The 27,602-nt window shown below is 43.9% G+C and overlaps 1 protein-coding gene across 1 annotated transcript; it reads right to left on the minus strand.

The window, feature by feature from the left end:
- On the minus strand, positions 1–26,343 carry Mtmr9 (myotubularin related protein 9). The gene is made up of 10 exons (XM_041668696.1): positions 25,797–26,343; positions 24,090–24,198; positions 19,198–19,323; positions 18,494–18,667; positions 15,595–15,812; positions 12,585–12,746; positions 9,453–9,594; positions 8,026–8,246; positions 6,989–7,140; positions 1–4,513 (listed from the first exon to the last, which is right to left on the minus strand). Exons 1-10 carry the CDS (start codon positions 25,976–25,978, stop codon positions 4,350–4,352), a joined length of 1,650 nt encoding a protein of 549 aa, XP_041524630.1. The 5' UTR covers positions 25,979–26,343; the 3' UTR covers positions 1–4,349.
- Between the last annotated feature and the right edge of the window lie 1,259 nt (positions 26,344–27,602).

Genomic DNA, 27,602 nt, shown 5'->3' on the forward strand with positions numbered 1-27,602 from the left:
CTCTCATGCTCTCTTCCGGCTTCCTTGGGGACTGCATGTATGTAGAGCACAGACACAGATGAAGGCAAAATACCCAATACCACCACTACTACTGCTAGCAACAACAATAATAGAAATATAGCAATTTCAACTGAAACAGAAACAAAAGCCCTCACAAATATTTCAGACATTGTAAAATCAGATTCCATAGAGCAGCATTTGAATATACTCAAATTTTATTACTATTGTCTAGAAGTTTACACCAGCATCTATGTAACAGTCCTCTGAGGCAGAGGAGAATCTGACACAAAAATATCATATACCGACCAGTGCCATACTCAACAGACTGCTTCTTGACGTGCTATACCAGTGACAAACCAATTCGGGGACTGGCTCCAGCTACATGACGTAAATCAACTCATTGCTAGGTGAACACTACAGGCAGTAGTAAAATGTTGTGCAGATTTCAAACACTCAGAATTTCCCCTAAGAGTCTATGTGCGTTGCACACTCAGGTGCGTAGACAAACGTACAATAAGAAACTGTTCCACACAGCAGTTTCAAGTTTCAGGAAAGCATACATTGTAAACATGATAGCCATACAGTGCAAGTTTATTGTGTAAGACAGGAATGACAGTGTGCCTCAATACAGAGTCACATTCAGTACACAGAGTACAGGCCTAATGCTTAGCTACAGAAGAAATACACAGTCTTTTTCTAAATTAAGCTACGTGTGCAAGTACAATTATTTCTAGTGTAAACCTAGCAAACCTCTAAGGACTAAGCAACAGGGTTCTAGATACAAGTGTGGGAATACCCCACCTTTCCCAAGATGTGCAATTTAAAAGTGGAGCCAATATCTCTGCCCAACCAATGCAGGCGGTGCTGCACGATGTCATCTTACTACAAGTCACAGTCAATCCAGGGACTTGCAGGAGGCTAGAGAAAGGCTCTGAACATTGGCTCCATGAGGACAGTGCGGTGCCTACTGTGAGCTTCCTGACTGCTTGCCACAAGCACAATGTGCGTCTCTGCAGGACTGTCCAGACAAGTTCCGAAGTCTACAGCCGAGTTCTACAATCTCAAGTTTCCTCCGGGATGGTGGGTCAAAGGAAGAAACTCTTGTGGGCAGTAGGTTATGAGACAGAGTGAAAGCAGAACCAAATTTATTAGAAGAAATAAAAATGTGGAAACTTACAGTAGAAAGGCAATTTTGCTCATCGTACCATCTGCCAATAAGTACAAAAGGAGAAATCAGTCTCCTCGTGTTTCCTGTTAAGATGGTGAAGAACACAGAAACACTCTCTGGTAGTGACTTCCAAATCCCAGCTCTGAAGGAGCGCTTTCTTCGTGTTGACATCGCAAAGAAGCCATCTAGAGACACAATGAGGACCTATGCTATAATCCGTACCAGACGTGTCCAATGACATTATCTGTCCATAAAGGCCAAGGCTTCCAGGAATAGGTGGGGTGGGAACTGGTTCCCATCCATTTCCTGCTCAGGAATAGCTTTCATAAAGCTAAATGTCCACACCCTCATGCAGCTGTCACTAGCATGAGCGGACAGGCCTTAAAGCCTCAGCTTCAGATGGATGTCTGGTAAGCAAGCCTATCAATGACAAGAGCTCCACCCCCCAAACCAGACACCTCCTGGGGCCAGGGTGTCTAGAGCTGAGATGGGGACAAAGGCTCTATTCCAGTTTTCACAATGGGAGATTAGATTCTGGTCAAATCTTTCCTGTGATAAGACTTAACACAAACCCAAATCCTGACCAAAACAAAGGCTAAAATCCCACTAAAGTTCATTTTTCAAAATGAAACGCAGCAGTAAGACCCAACTCTATGTCAGGCCTCAACATCAAAGTTTTCGGACCCTGGCTATGGAGTTTTCAATAACTGTCTGCTACCATCTTCTCAGACTTGTTGAAAAGATCACTCTAAGTTTTTGCCTTTTGAAAGTCTAATTTTTCCTTAAAACATGTACGCTAAATCTATTGGATTTCATTATTTTTGCTTTTCTCTTCACAATATATAATAAAAAATTACTAACATCACTGTAAAGTCTTGCCAACAATGTTGTTTCAGGTTTCTTAGATGATCAAGTAACTCTGGTTTTCTGATTTTAAAAATATTACTGATTTAAACCAAAGCATCCTTGCATTGCTTACAAAGGAGAGTAATGACCTATGACACTTTCAGTCTGTGGCCTACACTATGAAATCCCCGCACAGATGTAAGCAGAGACCATGGGTGCACGGGAGCCTGAGGTCTCACTTGATTATTACTGGACCCTGCGCAGCCGCACTTGCTTGTGAACTGTGCCTCCATCCTCTTCACTGGAGGTTTTAGGGCCATGATCATTCAAGCAACTCAGCAAAACACGAACCAGTTTCCTGAGTGTAGCTGCTGTATTTATTCATTGCACCCAACGGAAGGGTGTGTATGGCGTTACTCCTCAAAACCCTCAACTCATGGCGATAACACACCTGTGTTTGAGCGAGCTCTCGAGGTTAGGGAAACTGCAGTATTTGCATTATTAAATAATCGTTGGAAAGTGGACTGATATCAAGATTTGCTTTCAAAGCTGATATTTGGATAATCTCTATAAATCCACACTAAAATGCAAGCTTGTCAAAAACAGTGGTGAGTGCTATTTCATGGGAAAAGGAAACAGGCAAAGGTACTGGATACCATTGTTATGACTCTGGATGCACATCAAGTGTTCTCAGGGAGACAGGCACGCAGGGGAGGATGGGGGGCAGCATAATAAAATCCCCAAGTTTCTGTGCACAGACGCCTGGTCCACAGCAGTGGGAATCACTTCAAGAAGTCACAGAGGAAAAACCCTCCAGATGCTTTCCTTCATGGGTCCTTCACAGGTAGCTGAGCCAAAAATAGGACATGTAGGGTGGTGGCAGAGTGACAGACAGGGCTGGTGACTGAACAGCCCCAAGAAATCAGGCAATTTCTTCAAAACTAAGAAGGACAATTGGCATAAAACAGGCATGGAGCAAGGAGCCTCGCTTGTGCTCTGCACATCAGTGAGACAAAGAACAGGTAAAGAACAGAGCTGAACTCAGAGGTGGCAGTGGACAAAGCCACCAGCAGAACCGGGGCTGCTGAGTGGTTCCTGACCTGCCACAGGTGGAAGGAAGGAGAAAGGGAGAGGAGGCAGGACAACTGGAGACGGAAAGCAGCGGCCACAGATCCGGTTAAAGTCTCTTAGACAGTCTCACCCGGTAGGGCAGGCTAGCCAGGAACCCACAATATAGCTCAGCTGGCCTCAAACTTAAAAAGTCCTCCTGCCTCAGCTTTCCAAGTGCTGGGATTAGAGAGGTGCTGCCTCCAGCCACACCCTGAGCTGAAGGCAGTCGCTGCGCCACTGCTTCTGATACAGCAAGGCTTCAGACAGCTGTGCCACTTTCCCAGCTCCCCAGCCCAGTGCAATCCTATCTGCCTAACAGAAAGAACAAGTCGCCAGACAGATTTACAAGTGGCTCAAGCTGACTCGAAAGTCTAGCTGTGCCACAGGTCAACTCAGAATACTTAAAAGTAAAATGAGTCACACAGATACCGACCAGCGCAGTAAGAACTCAGACCTCTGACTTATAGATTCTGTACGTGTTGTATAGTTCTAAAAAGTAAGTTCTATTCAAGCTACAGTCTCATTCACACCCATCACTCAAAGCACATTTTGTATGTACGGTCAGAAACCTGAAAAGCCAATGCAACAGTAGCAGATGGCTACCAGTGAGGAAAAGAATTCCTACTTCAGTTCTCTATGGCAAGACTGTTAGTGTCTACCTGTAAATTTACCCTTTCTTAATGAAATTATCAGAGGACCATACCTGTTGCCCTTATAGAAAGATTTATCACAAATAACTATTCTGAATTTTTCCTTCTTGACAAAATAGGCTTTGCTAGTCCAAAACTGTTTTTAAAGGAGAATGGTCGTTTTATAGCTGGGGGTGGGGAGTAGGGGCAGGATGACATGTTAAACACAAAATTCTGGCTTCTCAACCATTTCTGTTTTAAAAAACACTTCTATATTTGAATGCATATAAGCCTGGCTCACATTTACAATGGACTGTTAACTAGACTGGACCACTGTTTAGAACGTGGTGATAGGGCACAGGTGTCATACAGTTAATGATGTGACAGCATCTCCTGCTCCCATGGCAAAGGCCTAACAGGCCACATTGGTGTGTGTTAGAAGACCTCCATCTTGCAGTGTTGAGAAAGCCATAACATTACAGGATCCCACATCTACAGCCAAGTTCAAGGTTACTGTGTACAGTGAACTGAAGGGCAAACAGAGGGAGAGACGGACTCAGGCCTAGATAGGTCCTGAGGACAGATGGGGACATCCTTCAAGGACTCTCTCGTAGACCATCATCTGTTTCCAATTCAGCCAACTGCCTCCTCAGGATATTGACCTTGGCTTGTAACTCCTTGTTATATTCAATGATGTTAACCATTTCTTCATATGCTTCATCCAGATACTTGGAGGATCTGCTCCAACGTAGGAAAATTCCTGTAGAATAGGGAATGAAAACAGATGGAGTAGGATGTTCAGAGGAGCAATATTTATCACTGCTAACTCCACGCACTACTGTTCATTTTTTACAACACATGTATTTGTGTAGATTTTGGTTTTGCAGCACTAGAGACTGAACCCAGGACCTTGCACGTGCCAGGCAAATATGCTACTATGGAGCTATAGCCCTTCCTGATTTTGAGAAAAAGTTCTTGCTAAATGGGCCAAGCTAGCCTGAAGCTCATGATCCTCCACAATCCTGTCTTAGCCTCCAAGCAGACAGTATTCCTGGCATGCATCATCACACTTGGCTCAGTCTGTGCTTCACAGATTCTTCAGTTACTGAAAGAACCCACACAGAGCTAAGAACTGCTGTTGCCATGGCCATGCTCACTGGTTATCAAACAAAACTGTTGTCATGTGCTCATGAAAATAAGCTGGTAAGCTACAGCGCCATGATCTCCACTTTCATAAAATAAATCACCTGTTTTCCAATCACAGATTCCTATTTGGTCTGTGAGACTGCCTGCAGGAGTGGAACCATCCTCACTGGGAAAGTGGTGACACATTGTCAGAGGCACAGGCTGCTATGTAAGCCTCAGCTTGAACTATCCATGACTCACAGCACTCTGCCACTGTTATTCAATCTTTCAACACCGCAGGCAACTGCTCCTCTCCTCAGACAACAGTCCCTGGCTTATTATGGACTGAAAGGGCAGACATCATTTCAGGTGATTGGTTCCAGAATCACCCCTTGGTATCATACTCTTAGATACTGAATCCTTTACATCAAATGATAGTATTTGCTTCTAACCTCTGCATACAAGCATGTCTGTTCCTAATTCAGTGTGAACACTGTAAATACTCATGACACTGTGCTGTTTAAGGAATAAGAATAAGAAACCAACCTGCCACAAGGCAAACTTTTTGAAATTTCCAGAGAGAACAGCTGGTTCTGTCTGCACATGTGGAATCCACAGATATGGAGCCAGCTTAAGAGAAAGCTGGCTCATGCGGCCGTGCCAATTCACAACTACTCGGTCTACTATTCAGTAAGAAGCCACTATTAATGCCTCCTATGATATAAACAAACAACAACCGTGTTTGCTCCACCACTTCATCTCTAAATTCCCACTGCATGTTGGTAAAATCATAATTATATTTCAGGCCACCCAACTCCAGGCATTTGGCCTCCCTCACAATTCAGTGATTAAGTATGGCAGTGTCTTTTAAGTAAGTTGCCTCAGAGACAGCAAACATTTGTATTACATTTTATTTAGATATCTGCATGTGTGTGTTCATATGTGTATTGTGTATTGTGTGTGTAAATCAGAGGACAAGCTGTCAGAGCCGGGAGATTCTGTTTCCACCACATGACTCCTGGGAACAGAACTCAGGTTGTCACTGAGCTACTTTACCATCCCCAGATCTTTAAAAAGGAAGCAGAGTGGCAATCCCTCATTAAGAAATTACTGACTCTGGGACCTGTGGTTGTCTACAACAATCCAGAGAGTAAGCAGAGAGGTTCTTCTCAGGATACCCAAACTCCTTCACAGATTCAAATCACAGGGCCCCTGATCAGGGAGCCTAGACATTGCTGGAAACATTTAGTTTCCTGAATTCTACAAAGGGGAGGATGCACTCGGGCAGACACGCCAAGAGGAACAAGATGCAAACCAGACAGAGAAAGCATCACACAATGGGCCAATCATTTTCCATACATGAACTACCGAGGGCACAACACATTAGAAGGAGTTCACAATGGGCATTCATAGTAACCTAGGTGAATGTACCAACCAATGGCCTTCCTCTATCTATGCTGCTTAGTGCAACCATGCATGAGGATGCACTTACTGTCTTCAAAATGCTTACGAAGTTGAATGGTACTTCTACTGTCCCAGTGGATGAACACCTAATATACTTTACATGAGTTCAGATCATTATTTTTTTTTAAACAAGCTTTGGTATTTAAGGAGATTAGCTTCAGTGATCTGAGAAATTGCACACATAAGAACCTGTTTTAGAAAACACTCAGAAATGCATTAGGAACTGCTATTCCACAGGAACAGCAGGACCTGCAGTTCTCACTGGTGGCATTTTGTGTCTACTTACAGAGCCTACTGGAATGACTGTGTGTCATCATTTAACACTCATTTAACTGTGTTAACAGCTTAAGAAAGGAAACAGACAGACACTTCCCGGAGGAACTTACAATTCATTCATGTTCCAGCTACCAACTAACTCCTACAAAAGCATCCCTGCTAATCTCCCTGTAACTCAGCTGCCATGGAAGAGAGGCCACACCCACACCGAGGAAACAGTAACCCTCCCCCCACCTCCCCACCCCGCCCCACAAGCTGGTTGGTCACCAGCTAGTCATCTTCAAATACCAACTACTGGGGTATGTGACATTAGACAAGCTTGGGGTACAGCCTGGAGTGGATGAATCTCTGCACAGGGTGGGGGAGTTACCTTCCCACAGATGGAGACTCTGTGGAGCTACAGAAGGCCAGATGACTAGGTTGTTGGCTTCAAAGAGTGGATTGGTGAATTTACTAAGCTCGCTGGGCCGATTGACCCACGACCACAAAGACATTGTTTTCTGCTGTAGCTTCAACTTACATCTGTTCAAGAAAGAAAATCATCATTAAAGTTATTAATGGCTAACAACCACCCCTCAGTGCTCCTCTTAGGAGGACTACTCCCTGTGTGACAGAAACAAGACTCTTGGTAGAGAAACTATATGCTTTAGAATGAAAGTATTTGTCAGGGGCATCTGCTGTAAAACTCCCACACCCTTCTGTAACCCAGCAGTAGCTGGGCTGTGAACAGCACCATCACTCAGGACCTGGGGACAGTTTCCAGGTAAAATACGAACCAGAAAAACTGCATTGAGGTTATACTTGTAAAAAGATTCATTTGTCAAGTTTTTAATTTTGGGTATACATCTGTTGATAGATATTATAGTTGTACATATACATACATAGATTCACATGAGTGCAATTGCTCCCAGAAGGCATCAGATAGATCCCTTGGAGTTGGAGTTGCAGGCAGTTGTGAGTCATTCAATGAGAGTGCTAGGGCTGTATGTAATCTAACTGCTGAGCCCTCTCCAGCCCGAGGCCATACTTTTGGTGGCTTACTAGCTGTGTGTCTCTGGATGGTCACTTAATTTCTCTGGATCTCATTCTCCTGGACTACAGAAGTGGATGGAGGGCATGCCTGCTTAGATGATAACATGTCCTCCAAACATATGCAACTGTGATGTTAACATGAAAATGTTCGAGCTAATGTGCTCGAAGCTTTTAAGCATTGCATCGACTACTTTTAATCCAGCAGCAGAAAGCTGGGGGTCCCTCTCACCTCGTACACACTTGGCTCATAGGACATCTGTACTTCATGTAATTTAATTTGTACTTAACTGCAGATTCTCCTTCTTATACACAGACATTCACGTCCACCCAAATCCCAGTCTCTTTGAGGAAGTGACGAGGTGTGAGCTCACCCACCTTTCACTTTCATTATTGCCCAGGAACGTTCCAAACTGTGAGGCATAAGCATGCTCAAAGAGCATGATGAGAAAATGCTCGTTAAACTCAAAGGAGCAAGGGAACTGCCGGAGGATCTGCCATACACAGTCCAAGAAGAGAAGAAACACAGGCGCCTCCCACTTCTGCTTGCTGTTGCAATAAGCTGACTGTGCACAGCGCTGTTGGAACGGGTGACCGGCCTAGTGGAGAAGATGGAAATGTGAGGGTCCTGGCCTGATCACACCTGGGAAAATGAGCTCACACACTCACAGTGGCATTCTGATCTGCTGGAATACCACAAGACCAAGGTAGCTCCTGTCTAGATGAGATTCAAACGACTAGCTTCTGCAACTAAGGAAAAAAGTTACAATTTCCAAACCCTTAGTGAAGTTGTGTAGTGAATTTATGAACATGGGCATTGCAAATGCCCTTCAGACATTAAATGCAAGGTAGAGCTTAATGACAAACTGATAAAATCCATGGACTGGACTCCAAACCACAATCCAAGCCTGTTTGTTAACACTCATTACGTAGCGTTATGCTGAAATTATACAGAGAAATACACGAACAGGGTAAGAGTCTCTAACCACAAAGACAGGACATGAAGGGAATGTATCAACTCTGTGTGAAAGGAAATTCTGGTCTCAAACCTCATTAAAGTATGATTATTTCTCTGGACCTCAGAGGAAGTGTGTAGGCTGGAGCAGGATGGACAAAAGGCAGAATATGCTCAAGTCTTGTCTTGTGGTCACAGCCTCCTCCTTCTGCCCCCCCCCCTCAAGTTTATCTGTATGCAGACCCAGCTTCTGGGAGACCGTCTATGCTTTACATTCTTTCTATTTCCCTTGTTGGTAACAAAGCACATGCTGAGGATCCCTTGTCTAAAACACTAGGGACCAGAGGTGCACTGGGCTCCAGGGGTTTTCACAAATGTGCACATGAGCTATTTTTGGGTTGGAACCTAAGTCTCACAGCACATGCTCATCCACAGAGCCCAAGGATGATTTGTGCAGTCTCATTCTGCACCTGCATTTCCACTGCAGCAATCACAGGAGGCCAGGAGTCAGCATTTGGGGCATTTGCGATTTCCACACTAGGGATGCTCAACCTGCACAGCTATGGCAGCGAATGAAGTGTTAAGTGAGCCATATAAGCAAAGAGAGGTGCTGGGGTGGGGCTGCAGCTCAGGGGTAGATCACCTGCTTACACACACACAGGCCAAGTCCAACCAACAACATGGAGGATTGAGAAACTCAAAGATAATGATGATTCTAAACACTTATTTGTTTGAAGGTGGATTAACTGACCCACAGAAAATTAAACATACAATTTCATTCATAATGTTAGCACCACAAACTGAGACCCCCCTCAATGATGGCATTCCTCTTATCCAGCAGCATTCTCACCTGCAGCCACTCTCTCTCTATCAGGGCCTCAAAGCCACGGATGGTCCTGCTTCTTGGTTCCAGGATGATCTGGGCCAGGGAAGTCACCTGCAGCGTGGAATCAGTCCCTTCTGTCCCATGAATCAATACCGACGCTCCCTCCCTGAGAGGAAAACCCAGAGCACAGAGGGGAAACTACTTAACAATGAACAGTCCATGAATAAAGCGATTCAGTCTCATGCCCTGTACGTCAGTAGAATGTGGAGTCTAAACGAGACACTGGACAGATGGAGTCTCTAAACAGGAGACCACAGTGAACCCCAAACTTCACACAGTTAGAGACCTTCTAAGTCAACAGACCTTCCAGCTGGCCTTCCAACCCTGGACAAACACAAAAGTCCTGTCACAGCCGGTACTTGCCTTTCCTGCTTCAGTGGCTGAGAAAAACCTTTCCCATCAAACCTATAAACACATTAAAATGACCTTTCCAACCCTGAGCTCAGCCTTCTCCTGTCAGCCTTTGCCAACTGCGATGGACCCAAGAAACAAGTCCTAAACTATACTCTGAGATACAAAGACATGGGGAAAAGAGCAAAAACACAACTGTCAGCCCATAAGCTTAGCAATGACACCGCTGCCTATAAGAGTCAATAGGTGCTTGGGACCCCTTTATCCTCAAGAGATACCCAAATGAGCCACACACTCGGCCTTCTTCCACCTTTGTTTTTGTTTGGCTTTTAGAGACAGGGTTTCTCTGTAGCTTTGGAGCCTGTCCTGAAACTTGCTCTGTAGATCAGGCTGGCCTCAAACTCACAGAAACCCACCTGTCTCTGCCTTCTGAGTGTAACAGGAAGGCTGCTTGTTTGTTCCCAGCTGCTTAGCTCCAAAATAACAACACAGAAACTATATTAGTTAAAACACTGCTTGACCCATTAGCTCCAACTTCTTATCGGCTAACTCTTACATATTAATTTAACTCATTTCTATTAATCTGTATATCGTCACATGGCAGTGGCTTACTGGCAAAGATTCAGCATTTCTGACTCTGGTGGTTCCATGGAGGCTCTCTGTCTCCACCCTTCTTTCTCCCCACATTCAGTTCCATCTCCCTGCCTACCTAAGTTCTGCCCTATCAACAGGCCAAGGCAGTTTCTTCATTCATTAACCAAGAAAAGGTGTGCCGTCTCCCCCCCCCCCCAGTTCTTCCATCCTTTTTATTGAGACCACAGTAAAGAAAATTTGGGAAGAAGGACATTTCATGTTTCTGTCTAATGCCAATTATTTTCCTATGTACATACATATTATACAGCAATAATGATGTTACTTTCTTTTTTAATATTTATTTATTTATTATGTATACAATATTCTGTTTGTATGCATGCCTGCAGGCCAGAAGAGGGCACCAGACCCCATTACAGATGGTTGTGAGCCACCATGTGGTTGCTGGGAATTGAACTCAGGACCTTTGGAAGAGCAGGCAATGCTCTTAACCTCTGAGCCATCTCTCTAGCCCCTATACAGCAATAATGAAAGACAATGTCCCACTATTTTTATATTATAATCATTAACTATATTTTATGCCATGGTTAGAACTATTTAGTAATGCCTATATAATATTCCATTAAGTGATTAAATTATAATCTATTTAATTCTATACATTTTATGATACCATATCTGTGGGATTATGCTGAGTTCTTATTGTGCAAACAACAGCCTCTACCAATAGTTGGTTATATAACCCCATTCCTAGAATAATATCTAATAATTATGCTAAACAATATGAGCAGATAGATACTTTGTGCCTTTCATACATACTGAATGTATCTCTGAATTATGAGTGCTATTTATTCTAAACTTAAGGTTTATTTCTGCATTTTGAGCAGTTAATTATAAAGCCAATTTTTATTGAGGTATAAATCCCAACATATCAGAAAAAGGAACCAAACATAGTAAAAACCCAGCCCGTTGGAGAAATAAAGATGGCTGCTCCTGGAGTCCCCTCCGCTCACTGTTCTGTTACTATTGCTGGGAAGATAGACATGGAGGTGAAGCCAGGCGGGGGCGTGGCTCAGCTTGCCTAGCACATCAAAGGCCCTGGTTCTATACTCAGTGCCACTTAAACTGGCTGTGGTGGTATACTCCTGTAGTCCCAGGACTTGATAGGTGGGAACAAAGAGGATCAGAAATGTAAGGTCATCTTCAGCTCCAAAAGAAGTTCTAGGCTAGCCTGGGATACATGACACTGTACTCATGATATTAGGAGTAACTCGGTAGACTTGAGCTAAAAGAAACAGAAATGTCCATGTCAGCCTCTCAGCCTTCTGAGCTGTTGTTTTCTTGTCACAAAACCTTGGTCTTTAATTTCCTATTTAATTGGCTAAGTCATAACCTAAGCCCAAACAAAGTCTCTGTCTGTTTACTAACAGAGCACAGGATCTTAGCCAACTCACTATAGCTTCTCTCTAGCCTTGAACAAATGAAAAAGGTATTCCCCTAATTTGGAAGCAAGAAACAAGTTAACATTTCTGAGTGCCACCCAGGGAGGTGACAATGCTGACACCTACCTATGGTTTCAGTGGGAATCCCCTTCTTTAAAACGCTCTATGCTTCTGCAACAGTTTCTACAATCCTCCTGCCTCTGTTCATTTTTCTGCCTCTGGTCTCAAGAGTTAGGAGCCTTTAATAGAGTGAATACTGAAATCATTTGGCAAACTGCATAACCACCAGCAGGATTCCTAGCTGAGACTAGCGTAACTCTCCAGAGCAAGCAATTTAGAATAAGAAACCCAGCACAGGAGAAAGGACAATGACACTGTGCGACAGGATTACTCCACTGAGTCTGCCAAGAAAACTTCCTTTCCTTCTTTTTCACAGCAAATTTATAATTGAAGGATTTCACAGAAAAAGTAGACTTGTGATACGTCTGTGTCATCACAGGCAGACACACGGGCACTAATCACATTCACTCAACAGACATGGTCATTCCAACTCAGACCCACACACCCTCACCAGGAACTGTAAGCACAAACGGTATTGATAGAGCCACCAGGAGGCTATGGAGTGGGAATGGACTTTAACGCACTCTATGCACAGTCTAGATAAGAATGATGTCATCAGTGTGAGTCCCACCCAGATAGGCAGAACACACACTACCTGTCAATGCACTGGGCCGCCAGGCAGGCAGTGGTCAGAATCTCCTTGATGTGTGTCAGCCAGTTGGAGGCTTCCAGCTTGCCGAGCCATCGATCCATGTTGTGGGTTTGTTCATTACACGCTTCCACGAGCTTGATTAAGCTTTCCTGAAGAACATGATATCTTTTAAAAATAAGAAAGAGAAAGTTACAGAAAGAAAAATGGACAGATAAGACAGAATGTCAAAGAAAACAAACCCAAATCTGTCCCTAGTACGTTCAATGGCAAGACAGTTCAGAACACTTGCATGGCTGTGCAGCAACCTGAGGATTAAGGACTGAAAAAGACTTTTAGCTCTACTGCAAAGATGCTTCAGTGTCTTGTGAAAAACCTTTCCTGCTCAACAGAGGAGACCCAGTTCACACGCTGGGTTACCTGGAGGGCAGAGGCCAGGACACTGCACTCTGGGACTGTCTGATCCGCAGATGTAGGGCAACTTACACCTTGACACTATCGCTGCTGTATGATCTAGATTACGCATCTTGGTCTCAGCAATGACACCCAAGACCAGACCCAAATCCTAGAGCCACCCCCTGCAGAACCTGTAAAGCCCTCCTTTGAGGAGAAGCAAGCAGGTGGAGGGAACACAAGGAGGGAACAGGTGGCTACGGAGAGACTAAACCTCTAAACCTTCTAATGTAGGAAGATGTAATTATATGTAGCAAATCTGCTCTGCCAGTCTGGCAGCAGTTGACGCTGTAAAAGCTCAGGGATGAATGAAAAAAAGATAGCTATCTAGTGAGGCTCATCTGTGCTTACCCAGCATGAATTTTTTTTTCTTATCTTACAAAATTCAATGAAAGCTGGGGTGGAGCTCATTGCTTAATATACCTAAATCTTGTATTCAACTGCTCTACACACACACACACACACACACACACACACACACACACTGGATGAAACTGAAAACTCTTTAGCTAAACTAAATAAAAAAGAGAGAACTCAAGCAAATCTAACAAGGAATGCAAGAAGGGACACTGCAACTCATACCACAGGAGCAGGAAGGATCATAGGGGTATGCATTGTGGCATGGCCTGTAATCCAGGCACCCCAGAGGCAGAGGCAGATGGAACTCTGAGTTTGAGGCTAGTCTGGTTTACATAATGAGTTCCAAGCCAGTCAGGGCTACATAATGAGATTCTATCTCAAGAAGAAAAAGTAAAAAGAAGGGTTGTGAACTTCTATGAGCAATTATACACCAACAAACTGGATACCCTAAAAATACCTGCCAAAACTGAGTCATGAAGAAATGGAAAATGTGAACAAAACAATGAGTAAACAAACAAACAAACAAAACCAAAAACCACCCCCCCCCCAAAAAAAAACAAACCAGTAACAAAAACCAAAAATCTACCATTAAAGAAAAGCTCAGGTCCTGAAGGCCTCTCAAGCTACAAACACTTAAAAGAACTAAATACTAGTCCTGTCCAGTCTTCCAAAAGCCTGAAGAGAGCATTGTGTTACTTACTAGCCCAACTCTAATATCAAAGTTATTTAGTGATAGTACTTGGGAGGCAGAGGCAAGTGGATCTCTGTGAGATCGAGGACAGCCTGGTCTACAGAAGTTCCAGGACATGCAGGGCTACACAGAGAAATTCTGTCAGACAGACAGACAGAAAGACAGAAAGAAAAATCTCATTCATGGAAACAACAAAAAGAATAAAATACTTTAGTGAATTTACTCAAGACTGTAAAAGATTTGTACACTAAAAGCTACAAAATGCTCAAGAAATTAATGTAGACATAAATCAGTGGAAAGAGATCTCATGCTCATGGCTGGGAAAATGGTTAGAGTATCCTTCTATCCAAATCAATCTGCAGACTCTGTATCTCCCTTACAAAATCTACTGGCACACTGCTGCCAGCAATAGGCGAAAAGACAGTGCTAAAACTCCTGTGCCAAGAACGGAGGCAGCCCAGCCACCCTCCTCCCAGGAAAGCACATAACAAACCGAGAACTAAATCCATGGATCTCTGGCTTTTGTCTCGTGATTTCCCGAAAGTCCCAATACTGCTGCAGCTGTTCCATTAGGAACCTTCCTTTCTTTCTCTCCTGGTTTAAAAAAACATTTTTATTCAGCAATATTTGGCCTCCTGGCTTATTCTTTCAGGATTGCAAGTCATGAAACCAGGAGGCTAGTTCCACAGACCACAGGTGCAACAGCTACAGGACCACTGAAACTGCTGACAAGAGGAGACACGAGTATTTCTGCCACAGACAAGAAGGCGAGATGACGGATATGTCGCCTCATCATTTCTTAATCTGCAGCTGAATCAAAATCACACACCAGACAAAACAGTGTGAACTCCTTTGCAAAAAGTAGCCACACCTATGTTGAAGAACACAAGGCTGACTGATATGAACTTCGAGATTGTGGAGTTGGAATGTTGCAGATTTAGTCTGCATGTTCAACTATCTCTGTTCCTTTAGTAGCTATCCAGCTGTCTGACCTAGCCTTTCAACCACTGGTAAAACTTTGGAGCGCAGGACCGTCCACTAGCAGCAAGCTAAGAATGTTATGTTGTCAGACAGCACCTAAGACCTGCTAGAGGAGAGCCCCAGCTTCCTGTACCCCATCTATCTGATGTTCCTACCACTGTACCTGGAAAATGCCTTACTTTATGTCTTTCATCCTGTGACTATGAAAACTTCCTGAAGCCGCTTCCACACCAGAACAAGTTGTTTGGGGCAACCCGAATCTATGTTTCTGGGTCAGGGTCACTACATTTGCCTCAAGAAAAAACTCACTCTTCTTCCCTTTGAGATGAGAGCTGTTCTGCATTGACAAACACATACATTTTCATTCATTAAACTTTAGTAAAGCAGATGGGGCAGGGAAGCCCAGAGCAGGTTGCCCAGCCTATTCCAGACCCTCCATTGTGTGGAGTAGCCCTGATCTCTGTTTTGAACAAGTACAGGATCCCCCTCTGCAATCAGCACAGAGAGTCCCCACCACGCTGGCCTCTTTACCTCTCAATGGACTTGTGAATCCGCCTCCACTGGGGATAGTGGGCTTCCTGTTCAAAGCCCCCTCCTTTGGCTCTAGCTTGCTGGGCCACATTTAGTGATCTTGTGTCAATGATGTAACCACGCTTTCCTGCCCTGAGGGTGGCATTTATCAGCTTCTCATCTTCCTTGCACCTTCGCCCATTTGTGCCAGTCAGAGGCTGACCACTTCGCATAATCACCTGGAAGCACACATGGTAACAACTCAATAGTGGTTACTCAAGTTTCCGAGAAGGAACTGGATCAGGGTTCTCTGGCAAACAATCTGTGGTACTCTGCCAAGAACGCTGATGAGCAAGACATACTCAAATGCACTGCATGCCTTAACAGCTGTAAAACACAGACAGGCCTTGCATTTTAATACAATTATTTTTCTGCTATCGCAAACATAATGAACTCATTACCTCTAATGAAGTACGCGCTGTACTTCATTTAGTCCATGAACTGACTTGCAGTAGATCTGGCCCCATAACAAAGATGATAACAGCCTAAGCCAGTAAACTGAGTCTTTGTGGGAGAATAAAATATTCCACACCTCAAATAAATTGCAGACCTCTACAGACCCAGGAATGGCTCTGAAAAGGCTCCCTACAAAAAGAAGCATCCACATGTCATTAGCAATAGAGGAAGCAGGCAGAGATTTTTTGTCTGATGTTTCCTCTGCCCGTTCAGCCTGGAGGAAAACACTGGGGTCTGACACATGCAGAGGACCACACAGGCTGTCAGCAGGGAGACTTCGTCTGTATGACAACCAGCCTGGCTGACTGTATGCATGTTCTTCTTTACCTAACCAACTGCCCACTTCCTTCTCTACACACAATCCACACCTCTCTTTCTGATTTTCTAATTCTGCCTTTCAGTTCTTCGTCTCATGTCTTCACACAGGATAAAATCCACATGCTCCTTCCCCTTTGTATCTCTATCAGCTTATCTGATAGACTACCACTACTGAGTCCTGGAGGAAAGAGTAGACGTCAACTCCATATACACGGGGCTGGCTCTGGCAAGAATTACAGAGAAACACAAAATAGAAAGTTTATATACACCCTTGTTGGGGGAATCATTTCCAATGTTCTGAAAGCTGCCTAATTATTTATCCTCTATTGCCCCTCTGCCATCCTTTTCAGTATTCCCCACGTTCCCACCACCACAGGTTCTACCTCATCTCAAGCCCAAAGCAGTGGGATCAACAGAGTGAGGACTGAAACACAGAACTCTGCGAGCCAGAACACATTCTTCCTTCTTTCTAAGTTGTTTCTCATAACTGTCCATTTCTCTATCTGAGCCAAATTCCTGGTGACTACTAAAAAACCTTGCAGAATACTCCATTAGGCTTAGCCAGTGTCTGATCAGCCCTAAAGCTGAAGCTGTAACACCTGGAACCACAAAAGAGCTTTTCCTGCTTTGTTGCACCTGAGACTCCCACAGATGCATTACATTCATTACTTGAGCCTTTTCTTTTGTTTAGAACTGTAGGAGTTCATGAATCCTGTCACCCTGGGCAGACACTACAGTTTGGCTCAGAATAAACAGTAATTATTTTATAGTGATGCCACCAGGGGACTCAACACTACATTTGTACCAGTTGTTAAAATACTGTACTACAAACACTGAAAGAGCAATCCCACTGCTGGCAGGACAGGTGGCCTGCTGACAACATTGCAAAATTTTAAAACTCTGTCACCCTGATGCCCTCTTTATTCCTGTGGAAAAGGACAATGGTAGATAGCTCTAACTGTCTAGTTTATTATGGGCTGCATATGAGAAACAAAGTTTACTGAAAAGCAAGAGGAGACAAAGTGCCAGACATGGTGGCACATGCCTTTAATCCGGCACTTGGGAGGCAGATGCAGGTGGAGCTCTGTGAGTTTGAGGTCAGCCTGGCCTACAGAGAGTTCCAGGACAGCCAGAACTACATGACAGACTAGTGAGACCCTGTCTCAAAAAAGTAAAGGGGTGGAAGAGAGCAGAAAGTAATTCGGAAAGCTCATGCCCAGCAAGCTCTAGACTGCTACATCCCCTGTGAGGAAGCCCTGATAGAAGTGTCTTGTTAATGTGAGCAGGCATGCGTCAAAGACCAATGGGGAAGTGACAAAGCCGTGCCTCCAGGTCAGGTCAGAGAGATGCACAACCGTCCTCTAGCCCAAGTGTAAATGTTGCCAGTGTATACAAAACTACAAGTGCAGCTTCCTTCTCCTGGATGCATACAGCCTGAGTCTGCTGGCTGACGGAGACCTCTCACCCAAACTAGCTGCCCCACATACTGTACACAATACACAAGCTGAGGCTCCAGCTGTGCACAGGTGGTGGTACTCCATCAGATTACACACACCTACCCAATCCAGATTTTCTACATGTGCATCTATTCTTTCTTCACCTTGGCTGTCCCAGTCAGAGCTCAGGGACCCAAGATCTCACTGGTCTCTGCAAGCCCTAATTTCCCAGTCGCTAGAGCCTGAGTAAATGGCATGCGTCATTCTTCTTTCTCTTGTGAGTCAATGTCTGCTCAACTCACTGTTCACATGGAAATTTGGTAGGAATAATTGTAATAAGCACCAAAACAAAACAGGATTCTAGGAAATGTCACTCTTGTGCCTTATGAACATTGCAGAAACATTAAATAAACATAGTTTCTTTCACACTGTGCTCTGAAGATAAAGCCAGCCTTCCTGGAGCTGAGCAGTACTGAAAGAATTCAGTCTCCTCAGGAAAGCATCCCACTCCCGGAGGCCTGCAGTTCACGTGAGGGATGCACTAGTGGGAATGATCTGGCTAATGATTTTAGCCAAAAGGCGCACAGAAAAGGGAATACTCCCAAGTAAAGGACCACGCCTGTCAGCGGAGCAGCGCTCCCTATACTCACCATGCCGTTCTTTTTATGGTAATAGCTCAGTACTGGGAAGCGCCCCCCATGTCGAAAGGCTGCCACCTTCCGAAGAGCTTCATCATCGACGGACTTAGGCACAATGACAATTGGCGGGTAGGAAGGACAGACAGCAAATTCCTTATTGACATAACTCAGTCTCCATTCACTGGTCTGGAAAACACACAGTACTTCAAACCTAAGCAAGCAGCTCAGTGTCATAAAGCATCTAAGTTTTAAAGGCTTTGGAGATGATTTCCAGGGAAGCCATTCAGCAGGAAATTTGGACATCTAACTCACACTCACTCCAGTCTTTAGGTGGCTCAAAACCTAGTATACATTAAGTTGTTACATCTACCAATTAACTCAAATTAACTCATAGTATGTCAGGACTGGCTTTAAGCAAAACGATGTTTTACTTTTATTTTTAAGCAATATTTATACAGGTAATTTAAAAAATATCTGGACTATGTTAATCAATTGGAAGGAAAAGTATTGTAGCTATAGCAATTATATCAACACATGGGCAAAATGTTCAGCCCAGAATGAAAAAGGCTAAGCCAACAGCTAGTACATACTCTAAAGTTAGGCATGAATAACCCAACCCCACCTCACTAGCCTTCAAAGGGAAAGAATCCTTTTCTCAAGTAAAATAAGGTGTTGGGTTAACTCTTAGCGCCTACAATGTCCAAATCTTAACTTACAGCAGAGGAATAGAGCTCAAACTCTTGTTCAGGAAGGAAGGAATGCCAGCCATCTTCAATCACCTCAAACATAGGTCGGTAGAAGAAGGGGTACATCAGGGTGACCGAGTCCAGAGTGGACAATGCCTAGAGGACAGAAAGATAAAGATTCCACAACTGAAATAATTCTAATGAAGCAGCAGTTAGTAATAGGACCTGGTAATGATGGAACCCAATACAGGTCTTCAATGTCATATCTCTATGTGGAGCTACAGTCTGATTGTAGCTAACATCCCCACTGCAGCATCTAAGACACCTGACACACAACCACTCAACACTTGTTGCCTGAATGAAACAAGCAACAGAACAGTCTGTGTCTAATGAAATCATGCCTGTTGACACAATTTAAGAACGTCCAAAGCTCAATAAAAATGTCCAAGAATTTCTGGACACTGGAGAACAAAAAGCCTTGGGTTAGTTACTAGAGTCTGAGCTAAATAGCCAGTAGCTAACTAGACACTGTAAGTCATTTGAAATCTATGCCTGCTTGTCACTATAAAAAAGGAATACTCAACTCTGGCCAGTTGCCAAGTATCAGAAAAGCCTCAAGCTCCAATCCCAGCAATACAGTGGTTAAGTCACATAGCCTCCCTATGCCTTATGCAATGGAGGAAATTTCACAGGCTTATTAGGAGTCTTCATGGAGATAAGGCATTTAACAGGCCAACAACAGTGTGACACATTTAAAAAAAAAAACCTGAGTTCTTACAAGACATACATATACAGAAGCCACATCTACACTCACTTCCTCCTTCCTAAAAGGATCTGCCAGTTGGCTAGGCATTGTCCTTTCCTTATGCTACACAGGGCACACCCAACCAATGCGAGCCTAAGACATTCCTTTGTCTAAATGGTAAAACATTATTTCAGTTTGTTTTCTTTTTCACGGTGGGGAGTACAGCCAAGTCAAGACCACATTTCCAAGTGAAAACTATACATGGCAGACTATTCAATCCACTCTCTCTTTTCCTCAAGTAGAATTTCCAAAAGCAGAAAGGTTTGTGTGCCATTCCCTTAGTAACACATCACCTGATCCTCTACTTCTTGTTAAAAACCAAACAAAATTGTGATCATAGATTTAAGACTTTTCCTCTCCTTTTTAATAGCTAAATCCGCTTTTTAAAAAAAGACATAAAGCCAAATAACTCAGTTACACAGAGTAACTGCGGAAGGAAAAAAAGTAAACTAGACTCTGTAATTACCTAGAAATTAAACACAGAGTCAGTTGGTATAATTTAGTGGTGGTGATTTAAAATTGGGGTGTATACCGAAACAGTCAGAAGGTGAAAACGGAGTGTGAAATCTTCAATTGAGAGCTTAAACTATCCAAGCAAATTTGCTCAAGTGTGGCCAGAACCAATGTTCAAAACTTTCTTATAAGCAAAACCAAACACATCTTAAATGAGCTGATGAAAGCAAATACATACCTTCATATATAAGTCACAGGTGACAACTGTTGACGAGAGGCACTTGCTTTAGTCTGTTACACAACACTGTGAATATACTCCTGACACACAGCTGAATGGTAAGCTGAGAAATGGTGAAGACAGTCAACTTTATGTGATGTGGCTATTTCTACCACAACGTCTCAGCATCAAACTGTTCTCACAGAAGGGCCCTCCAATGGCAGCTACCATTTATCAAGTACTAAGAATTCACATATACCCACGAATGTAATCGTATAACTTCCCTGAAAGACAGGTAATGATATACTTATCGTATAATGAGACTAACTGTGAGCGATAAGCACTTCACCCACGGCCGCATCACATGCTAACAGAGGAACGACGCTATTACAACAATCGCAGTATTAAGAGCGCTGCTCAGAGTTCAAGGGTTTTCTCTATTTCAAAGACACACTACACTCAGGAAGATCACACCCGCTCACTGTACCGTGTCCACAATCCAACTAACTGTACTTGTTTCCTTGCCTTAAAACTCCTTATAGGTTGTTCCTTCAAGAAATCCACTGAAACAGAACAACAGTTCACAAACTGTCTTCGTCGCAGAAAGCATCAAGATTTGTATAGTAAACATGATTCCTGGGTTGTTGTTGTTGTTTTAAAGAATTCATACATACTCAGATGAAATAGCTTCTATTTATTATCTGATCAATATGAACTCATGGAAATTCTATCATGAAATTCCACAAACTTCTAAGCAATTGATGGGATTAAGAATTCTGTAGATGGAGTTTTGGGGGTCGCTTATGTACACTATCATATCATCTGCAAATAACGAAAGTTTAACTTCTTCCTTTCCAATTCGAATCCCCTTGATTCCATTATGTTGTCTTATTGCTATTGCTAGAACTTCAAGCACTATATTGAAGAGGTATGGCGAAAGTGGACAGCCTTGTCATGTTCCTGAGTTAAGTGGGATGGCTTTGAGTTTCTCTCCGTTTAATTTGATGTTAGCTGTCGGCTTGCTGTATATAGCTTTTATTATATTTAGGTATGACCCTTGTATCCCTAATCTCTCCAAGACTTTTAACATAAATGGATGTTGAATTTTGTCAAATGCTTTTTCAGCATCTAATGAAATGATCATATGGTTTTTTTCTTTCAGTTTATTTATATGCTGGATTATATTGATAGATTTTCGTATGTTGAACCAGCCCTGCATCTCAGGAATGAAGCCTACTTGATCATAATGGATAATTTTTCGGATGTGTTCTTGGATTCGATTTGCCAGTATTTTGTTGAGGATTTTTGCGTCGATATTCATGAGTGAGATTGGCCTGTAGTTCTCTTTCCTGGTTGAGTCTTTGAGTGGTTTTGGTATCAGAGTAATTGTGGCTTCATAAAAGGAGTTTGGTAATGACCCTTCTGTTTCTATATTGTGGAATACATTAAGGAGTATAGGTATTAGATCTTCTTGGAAGTTCTGGTAGAATTCCGCATTGAAACCATCTGGACCTGGGCTTTCACCAACCCCACAACAGACAAAGGTCTGATCTCCAAAATATATAGAGAACTCAAGAAACTAGACTTTAAAATGCTAATTAACCCAATTAAAAAATGGGGCACTGAACTGAACAGAGAATTCTCAGCAGAGGAAGTTCAAATGGCCAAAAGACACTTAAAGTCGTGCTCAACTTCCTTAGCAATCAGGGAAATGCAAATCAAAACAACTTTGAGATATCATCTTACACCTGTCAGAATGGCTAAAGCCAAAAACACCAAGGATAACCTTTGCTGGAGAGGCTGTGGAGGAACGGGTACCCTCATCCATTGCTGGTGGGAATGCAATCTTGTGCAACCACTGTGGAAGTCAGTGTTTCGGTTTCTCAGGAAATTCGGGATCAACTTACCCTTGGACCCAGCAATACCACTCCTGGGAATATACCCAAGAGATGCTCTATCATATGACAAAAGCATTTGTTCAACTATGTTCATAGCAGTATTATTTGTAATAGCCAGAACCTGGAAACAACCTAGATGCCCTTCAATGGAAGAATGGATGAAGAAAGTATGGAATATATACACGCTAGAGTACTACGCTGCGGTAAAAAACAATGACTTCTCGAATTTTGCATGCAAATGGATGGAAATAGAAAACACTATCCTGAGTGAGGTGTCCCAGACCCAAAAAGATGAACATGGGATGTACTCGCTCATAATTGGTTTCTAGCCATAAATAAGGGCCACGGAGTCTACAATAGGTGAACCTAAAGAAGCTAAGTAAGAAGGTGAACCCAAGGAAAAACATATAGTTATCCTCTTGGCTAAGGGAAGTAGACAAAATTGCCAGGGAGAAAATTAGGATCTTGGGGGTGGGGTGGGATGGGGGTAAGGGGAGATGGGGAGAGAAAAGGTAGAAGGGAAGGAGGGGGGACTTGGGGAATCAGGAGAATTGGGATAAAGGAAAGGTGGATAGGGGAGCACGGAACCACAATTCTTAGTTAAGGGAGCCACTTTAGGGTGGGCAAGAGATTTGACCCTAGAGGGGCTCCCAAGTGCCCAAGATGAGGTTCCCAGTTAGTTCCTTGGGCAGCTGAGGATTGGGAACCTGAAATGACCCTATCCTAGAGCAATACTGACGAATATCTTGCATATCATCATAGAACCTTCATCTGGTGATGGATAGAGATAGAGACAGAGACCCACACATGAGCACTGGACTGAGCTCCCAAGGTCCCAATGAGGAGCAGAAGGAGGGAGAACATGAGCAAAGAAGTCGGGACCACGAGGCGTGCACCCACCCACTGAGACAGTGGAGCTGATCTACTGGGAGCTCACCAAGGCCAGCTGGACTGTGACCGAAAAAGCATGGGATAAAACCGGACTCTCTGAACATGGCGAACAATGAGGGCTGATGAGACGCCAAGGACAATGGCATGGGGTTTTGATCCTACTTAATGTGCTGGCTTTGTGGAAGCCTAGCCAGTTTGGATGTTCACCTTCCTAGATATGGACGGAGGGGGGAGGACCTAGGACTTACCACAGGGCAGGGAACCTGGACTGCTCTGTGGACTGGAGAGGGAGGGGGAGAGGAGTGGGGGGAGGGGGAGAAGGGTGGGGGGAGGGGGAGAAGGGTGGGAAGAGGGGGAGGGAAATGGGAGGCTGGGAGGAGGTGGAAACTTGTTTTTTGTTTATGTTTTTTTCTTCTTTTCTTAATAAAAAAAATTAGAATAAAAATACGAAAAAAAAAGAATTCTGTAGAAAGTTAACACTAAAAGTGCAGGAAACACAAGAGGCCCCACTGTTCTTGTGGGACACCAATCAGGTAGGGCTTTTCCTACATCAGCAGACATGGGGTCATGATCAAACACCTGACTGAAGAAACACAAGGCTGCATGAAATCAGAACACAGCCTTTTTTCCATCAGATCTTTGCCTGCAAAATACTTACCTCAATGGAACTGGCTATATTTAAACATTCCTCCATCCCAGGAATATCCAGCTGAATAATTCGGAAATCTTTACATTTTATGATGATGGTACCCAGAGAGCCCACGAACCTGCAAGAATGGTAAGGAAACCAGAGAGGATAACAGGTTAGAAGCAGATCACAGAGGGTCAGGAATTTAGCCTTTATCATGCAGCACGAGAGAGCACTGAGTAAGTTTATGCACTAAAGATGAACTGAGGAATCTAGTAGCCTCCTGCTGGTATGGATGGATAACCCAAACTGCTGGTAACGTTCCCACCAGACTGCATTAAGGCACAATGCCTGTAGAAACCTTAACATCCAAAATATGCAGTGGAGCAATACAAAGCATGTTGTCACTCACACACACTTCATAGTGAGCTGGTTAATCAATTTGCCTTCTCCCGCCTGAAGTACACAGAACTCACAGGGAACCTGAGAAAAGCAGAGGTTTTTTTTTTTTTTTAGTTTTTTGAGGTAAGGTTTCTCTGTAGTTTTGGAGTCTTCCTGGAACTTGCTCTGTAGGCCAGGCTGGCCTAGAACTCACAGAGATCTTTCTGCCTCTGCCTCCCCAGTGCTGGGATTAAAGGCGTGCACTCCCACTACCCAGCAAAGAGAGAATTTAAGTGCAGGTGAAAGTATATAGAAATATTTTTGACTCTGAGACACTCTCTTGCACAGATGAGAAGTATGGAACGGGGAACTGGAGACAGCTCAGCAGTGAAGAGCGCTTTGCGTTCTTCCAGATCCACACTCTGTCACCAGAACTCACACAGGGTGGCTCACAACTGCCTGTAACTCTAGTTCCACGAGATTCAACACCTTCTTGCCTCCTGGGGCACCTTCGCTCACGTGTACATACCCAAACACACATATACACATAAGTAAAAAAGTATGAAGTGGGAAAATACACATGAATTACATACTTTCCTTAAGGGTCAGCCCTTTTCTTCTCAGAAGTAAAACTGAACAATATTGAGGGCTGATTATTACCCTCAGTAGCAGATAAGCAACAATCCAGAAAATAAATAAGAAATATGACCAAACTGAACTTTTGTTGTTATTGAGAGGCTCTTCCATACATACATGAGGTGGCTGTCAAGTTTGTCATCCACCTGCCTCGGCCTTCCCAGTGCTATTACTGGTGTGTGCCACCTTACTGAACTTTAAATATTTTTTTGAGGTAATAAAATAGAAAATAAAAGACAATGTACTCAGCTGCGGCAAGGCATGGTGGTGCACACACACACAACTGTAATTCCAGCACTTACTTGGGAAACTAAGGTTGGAGAGTCGGGAGCTCAAGACAGGCATAGGCTGCAAAAGGCGGGCCTGTCTACTTTTTTTTGGAGGGGGGGCTTTAAATTATATTCATGCACAACTTTGTGACGTGAGATTGACAACCAATGTTTCGAGAAATGGCAAGGAAAATTCAAGGTATGTGATGGGGGAAAAATTAAAGAGAACACTGAAAATAGGCCCAAGTGGAGTTCAAAACGCCCACAGAGATGACACCCCTGAGACCTTAGCCCGGGTATAGCAAAAGCCAGGTAGCCAGTGCAGATGGCTTTCAGATGTAGGCCTCAGAAAGTTCATTTAGCTGGCTGGGCGAGGATGCCAGGAAAAAAAAAAAAAAAAAGGAAGCATCTGTCCCAGGTCCTTATGGACCTGGGTGTGGTGGGCGCTCACCGTTTGTCAATGGCGTCGATATTTGAATGGAGGAGCCACAGCTCCTCCGTGTTGTCCTGCCGGGAGGACAGGATCAGGTGGTGGCCCGTCAGACACAGGGTCCCTTCCACGGCGGGGTAGAAAGGCCGGTGCAACACCACATTGTCCACCCGTGGGGTCTTAATCAGCTCCGCGAACTCCATGGTCCCCGGGTGGCCACAGCCTGGGGGGATGACGACTCCCGCTGGTGAGAGGCGGCTAACCGGCCCAGAATTAGGCGACCCTAATGGGCGGGTCCGGGAGGTCGAGCCCCGCCCCGGTTGGGCGGATGCGGCAAGGCCTGCGGGGTACGCACCACCCTGGAACCGCTTCCCGGCGTCTCTTCCCCACCACTGGCCGGGGCTCGGCCGCAGGGGAGGCCTCGCGGCAGGCCCTGTAGAAGCCGCTGCCACCGGCCTCTGACGGGCGGGCTGCGGAGGAGGACCCGGCTTCGGGCAGCATCCGAACCCGAGCCGCTAGGGACTTCTGGCGGAAGTAGCTACTGCCTGCCGCACCGGGCAGTAACTCCGGGCAGAAGTAGAGGAAGACTCAAGACTCGGAAGACATAGGGAACGGACCGGAAGTTGGTCCGTTGTTAAATCTGGTGGAACACAGCCAGAAACAATGACTTTCTGTTCCTACAAGGGAAAAACTCCCACCTTCTGCCCACGCAGTCTTTGCTCTCAAAAATATTTCTTATCGGAGAAAGCAGAAATAGAAGACGTAGCTGACCTGCCGCCCTCCTGACGGCTCTTCTGGCCGTTTGCTATAACTGGTGGCTATTCTCATGCAGTGATCCACGAAGAGATGTCAAGTTTGGGATTGAAGCAGTGATTGTGATTTAGAAGAAGGCTCGGGGTGTCTGAAAGGGACACGGCCCTAAGCCTCAGACTCTGAGAATGCTATGACGTTAAACAAGAAAAGTATATAAACACCTAAAAGAAGAATGCAGAGAGGAACTGATTAACTGTCGTCCTGTGAATTCCAAGACATTCATGTATTGATCACCACCTCACAGCGTCCCAGCTAAGTACACTCTAGCTGAACTGCTCATAAAAGCTGCAATGACAGTTTTACTCATGTAATTTCCTCCTTCTTGCTTCCCGTCTCTTCTTTAAACTGACATTTTATTTCAGAAAAAAGAATTACGTTTGAGTTATTAGCTTTGGAAATTCTCACCAGGCAGTATCTAAGAACTGCTAGCTAGCCGATTTCAGAGTATGCAAAGTGAGCCTGACCAGGTTGCTTTTCTTCTTGTCTTCCTTAAAACCTTCGTAAAGCACCCCCTGAGATTCCAGTTTATCTGCAAAAGAAAAACAGCCCAAGGGAAGGATGAGGGAAGGATGTAGGCTAAGGGAAGATGAGGGAAAGTATCGTAAAGCCATTTTTCCAACTGAATTATTTTCCTTCCTTGTGTGGCTCACCATAATAACTACCAATTGTGGGATGGAGAATTTACTTCCAATCTAGACAATAGTGGAAAGTTTTACAAGAGAAAACATGAAAGTAGAACTTTGAAGGGTAAGATGTCCAAGGAAAAACGTAGTGTCCAATTTAGTGTACATTAAAAGATAGTAATTCCCCAGGGAGTCTATGATCCTTCTGGCTCTCTTGACAATGAATTATGCAAGTGTTGTATCTAGTTATAAAAATGTTCCGTGTTCTATAAAGTCATAAACTGCCCCCCAAGGGGAAAAATCAGCATCTTCTGGGATGTTATAATGAAATACCAGAAACTATTACAAAATTACATCAACTGTGATTTGAAGCTCAAAGAATAAAAAGTTT

Source organism: Microtus oregoni, unplaced genomic scaffold, assembly GCF_018167655.1.
Source record: "Microtus oregoni isolate MIOR12 unplaced genomic scaffold, Mior012 000001F_ref0000356, whole genome shotgun sequence".
NCBI lineage: Eukaryota > Metazoa > Chordata > Mammalia > Rodentia > Cricetidae > Microtus > Microtus oregoni.

What these genes read in the sequence shown, in the direction of transcription:
- Mtmr9 (XM_041668696.1), bottom strand. Translation starts at nt 25,978, where the DNA reads ATGGAGTTCGCGGAGCTGATTAAGACCCCACGGGTGGACAATGTGGTG. An exon ending in ATTCACAAGTCCATTGAGAG is followed by an intron (nt 12,747 to 15,594) that starts GTAAAGAGGCCA and finishes TATTTTTAAAAG; the next exon opens with ATATCATGTTCTTCAGGAAA. An exon ending in GGCAATAATGAAAGTGAAAG is followed by an intron (nt 7,141 to 8,025) that starts GTGGGTGAGCTC and finishes TTTCTTGAACAG; the next exon opens with ATGTAAGTTGAAGCTACAGC.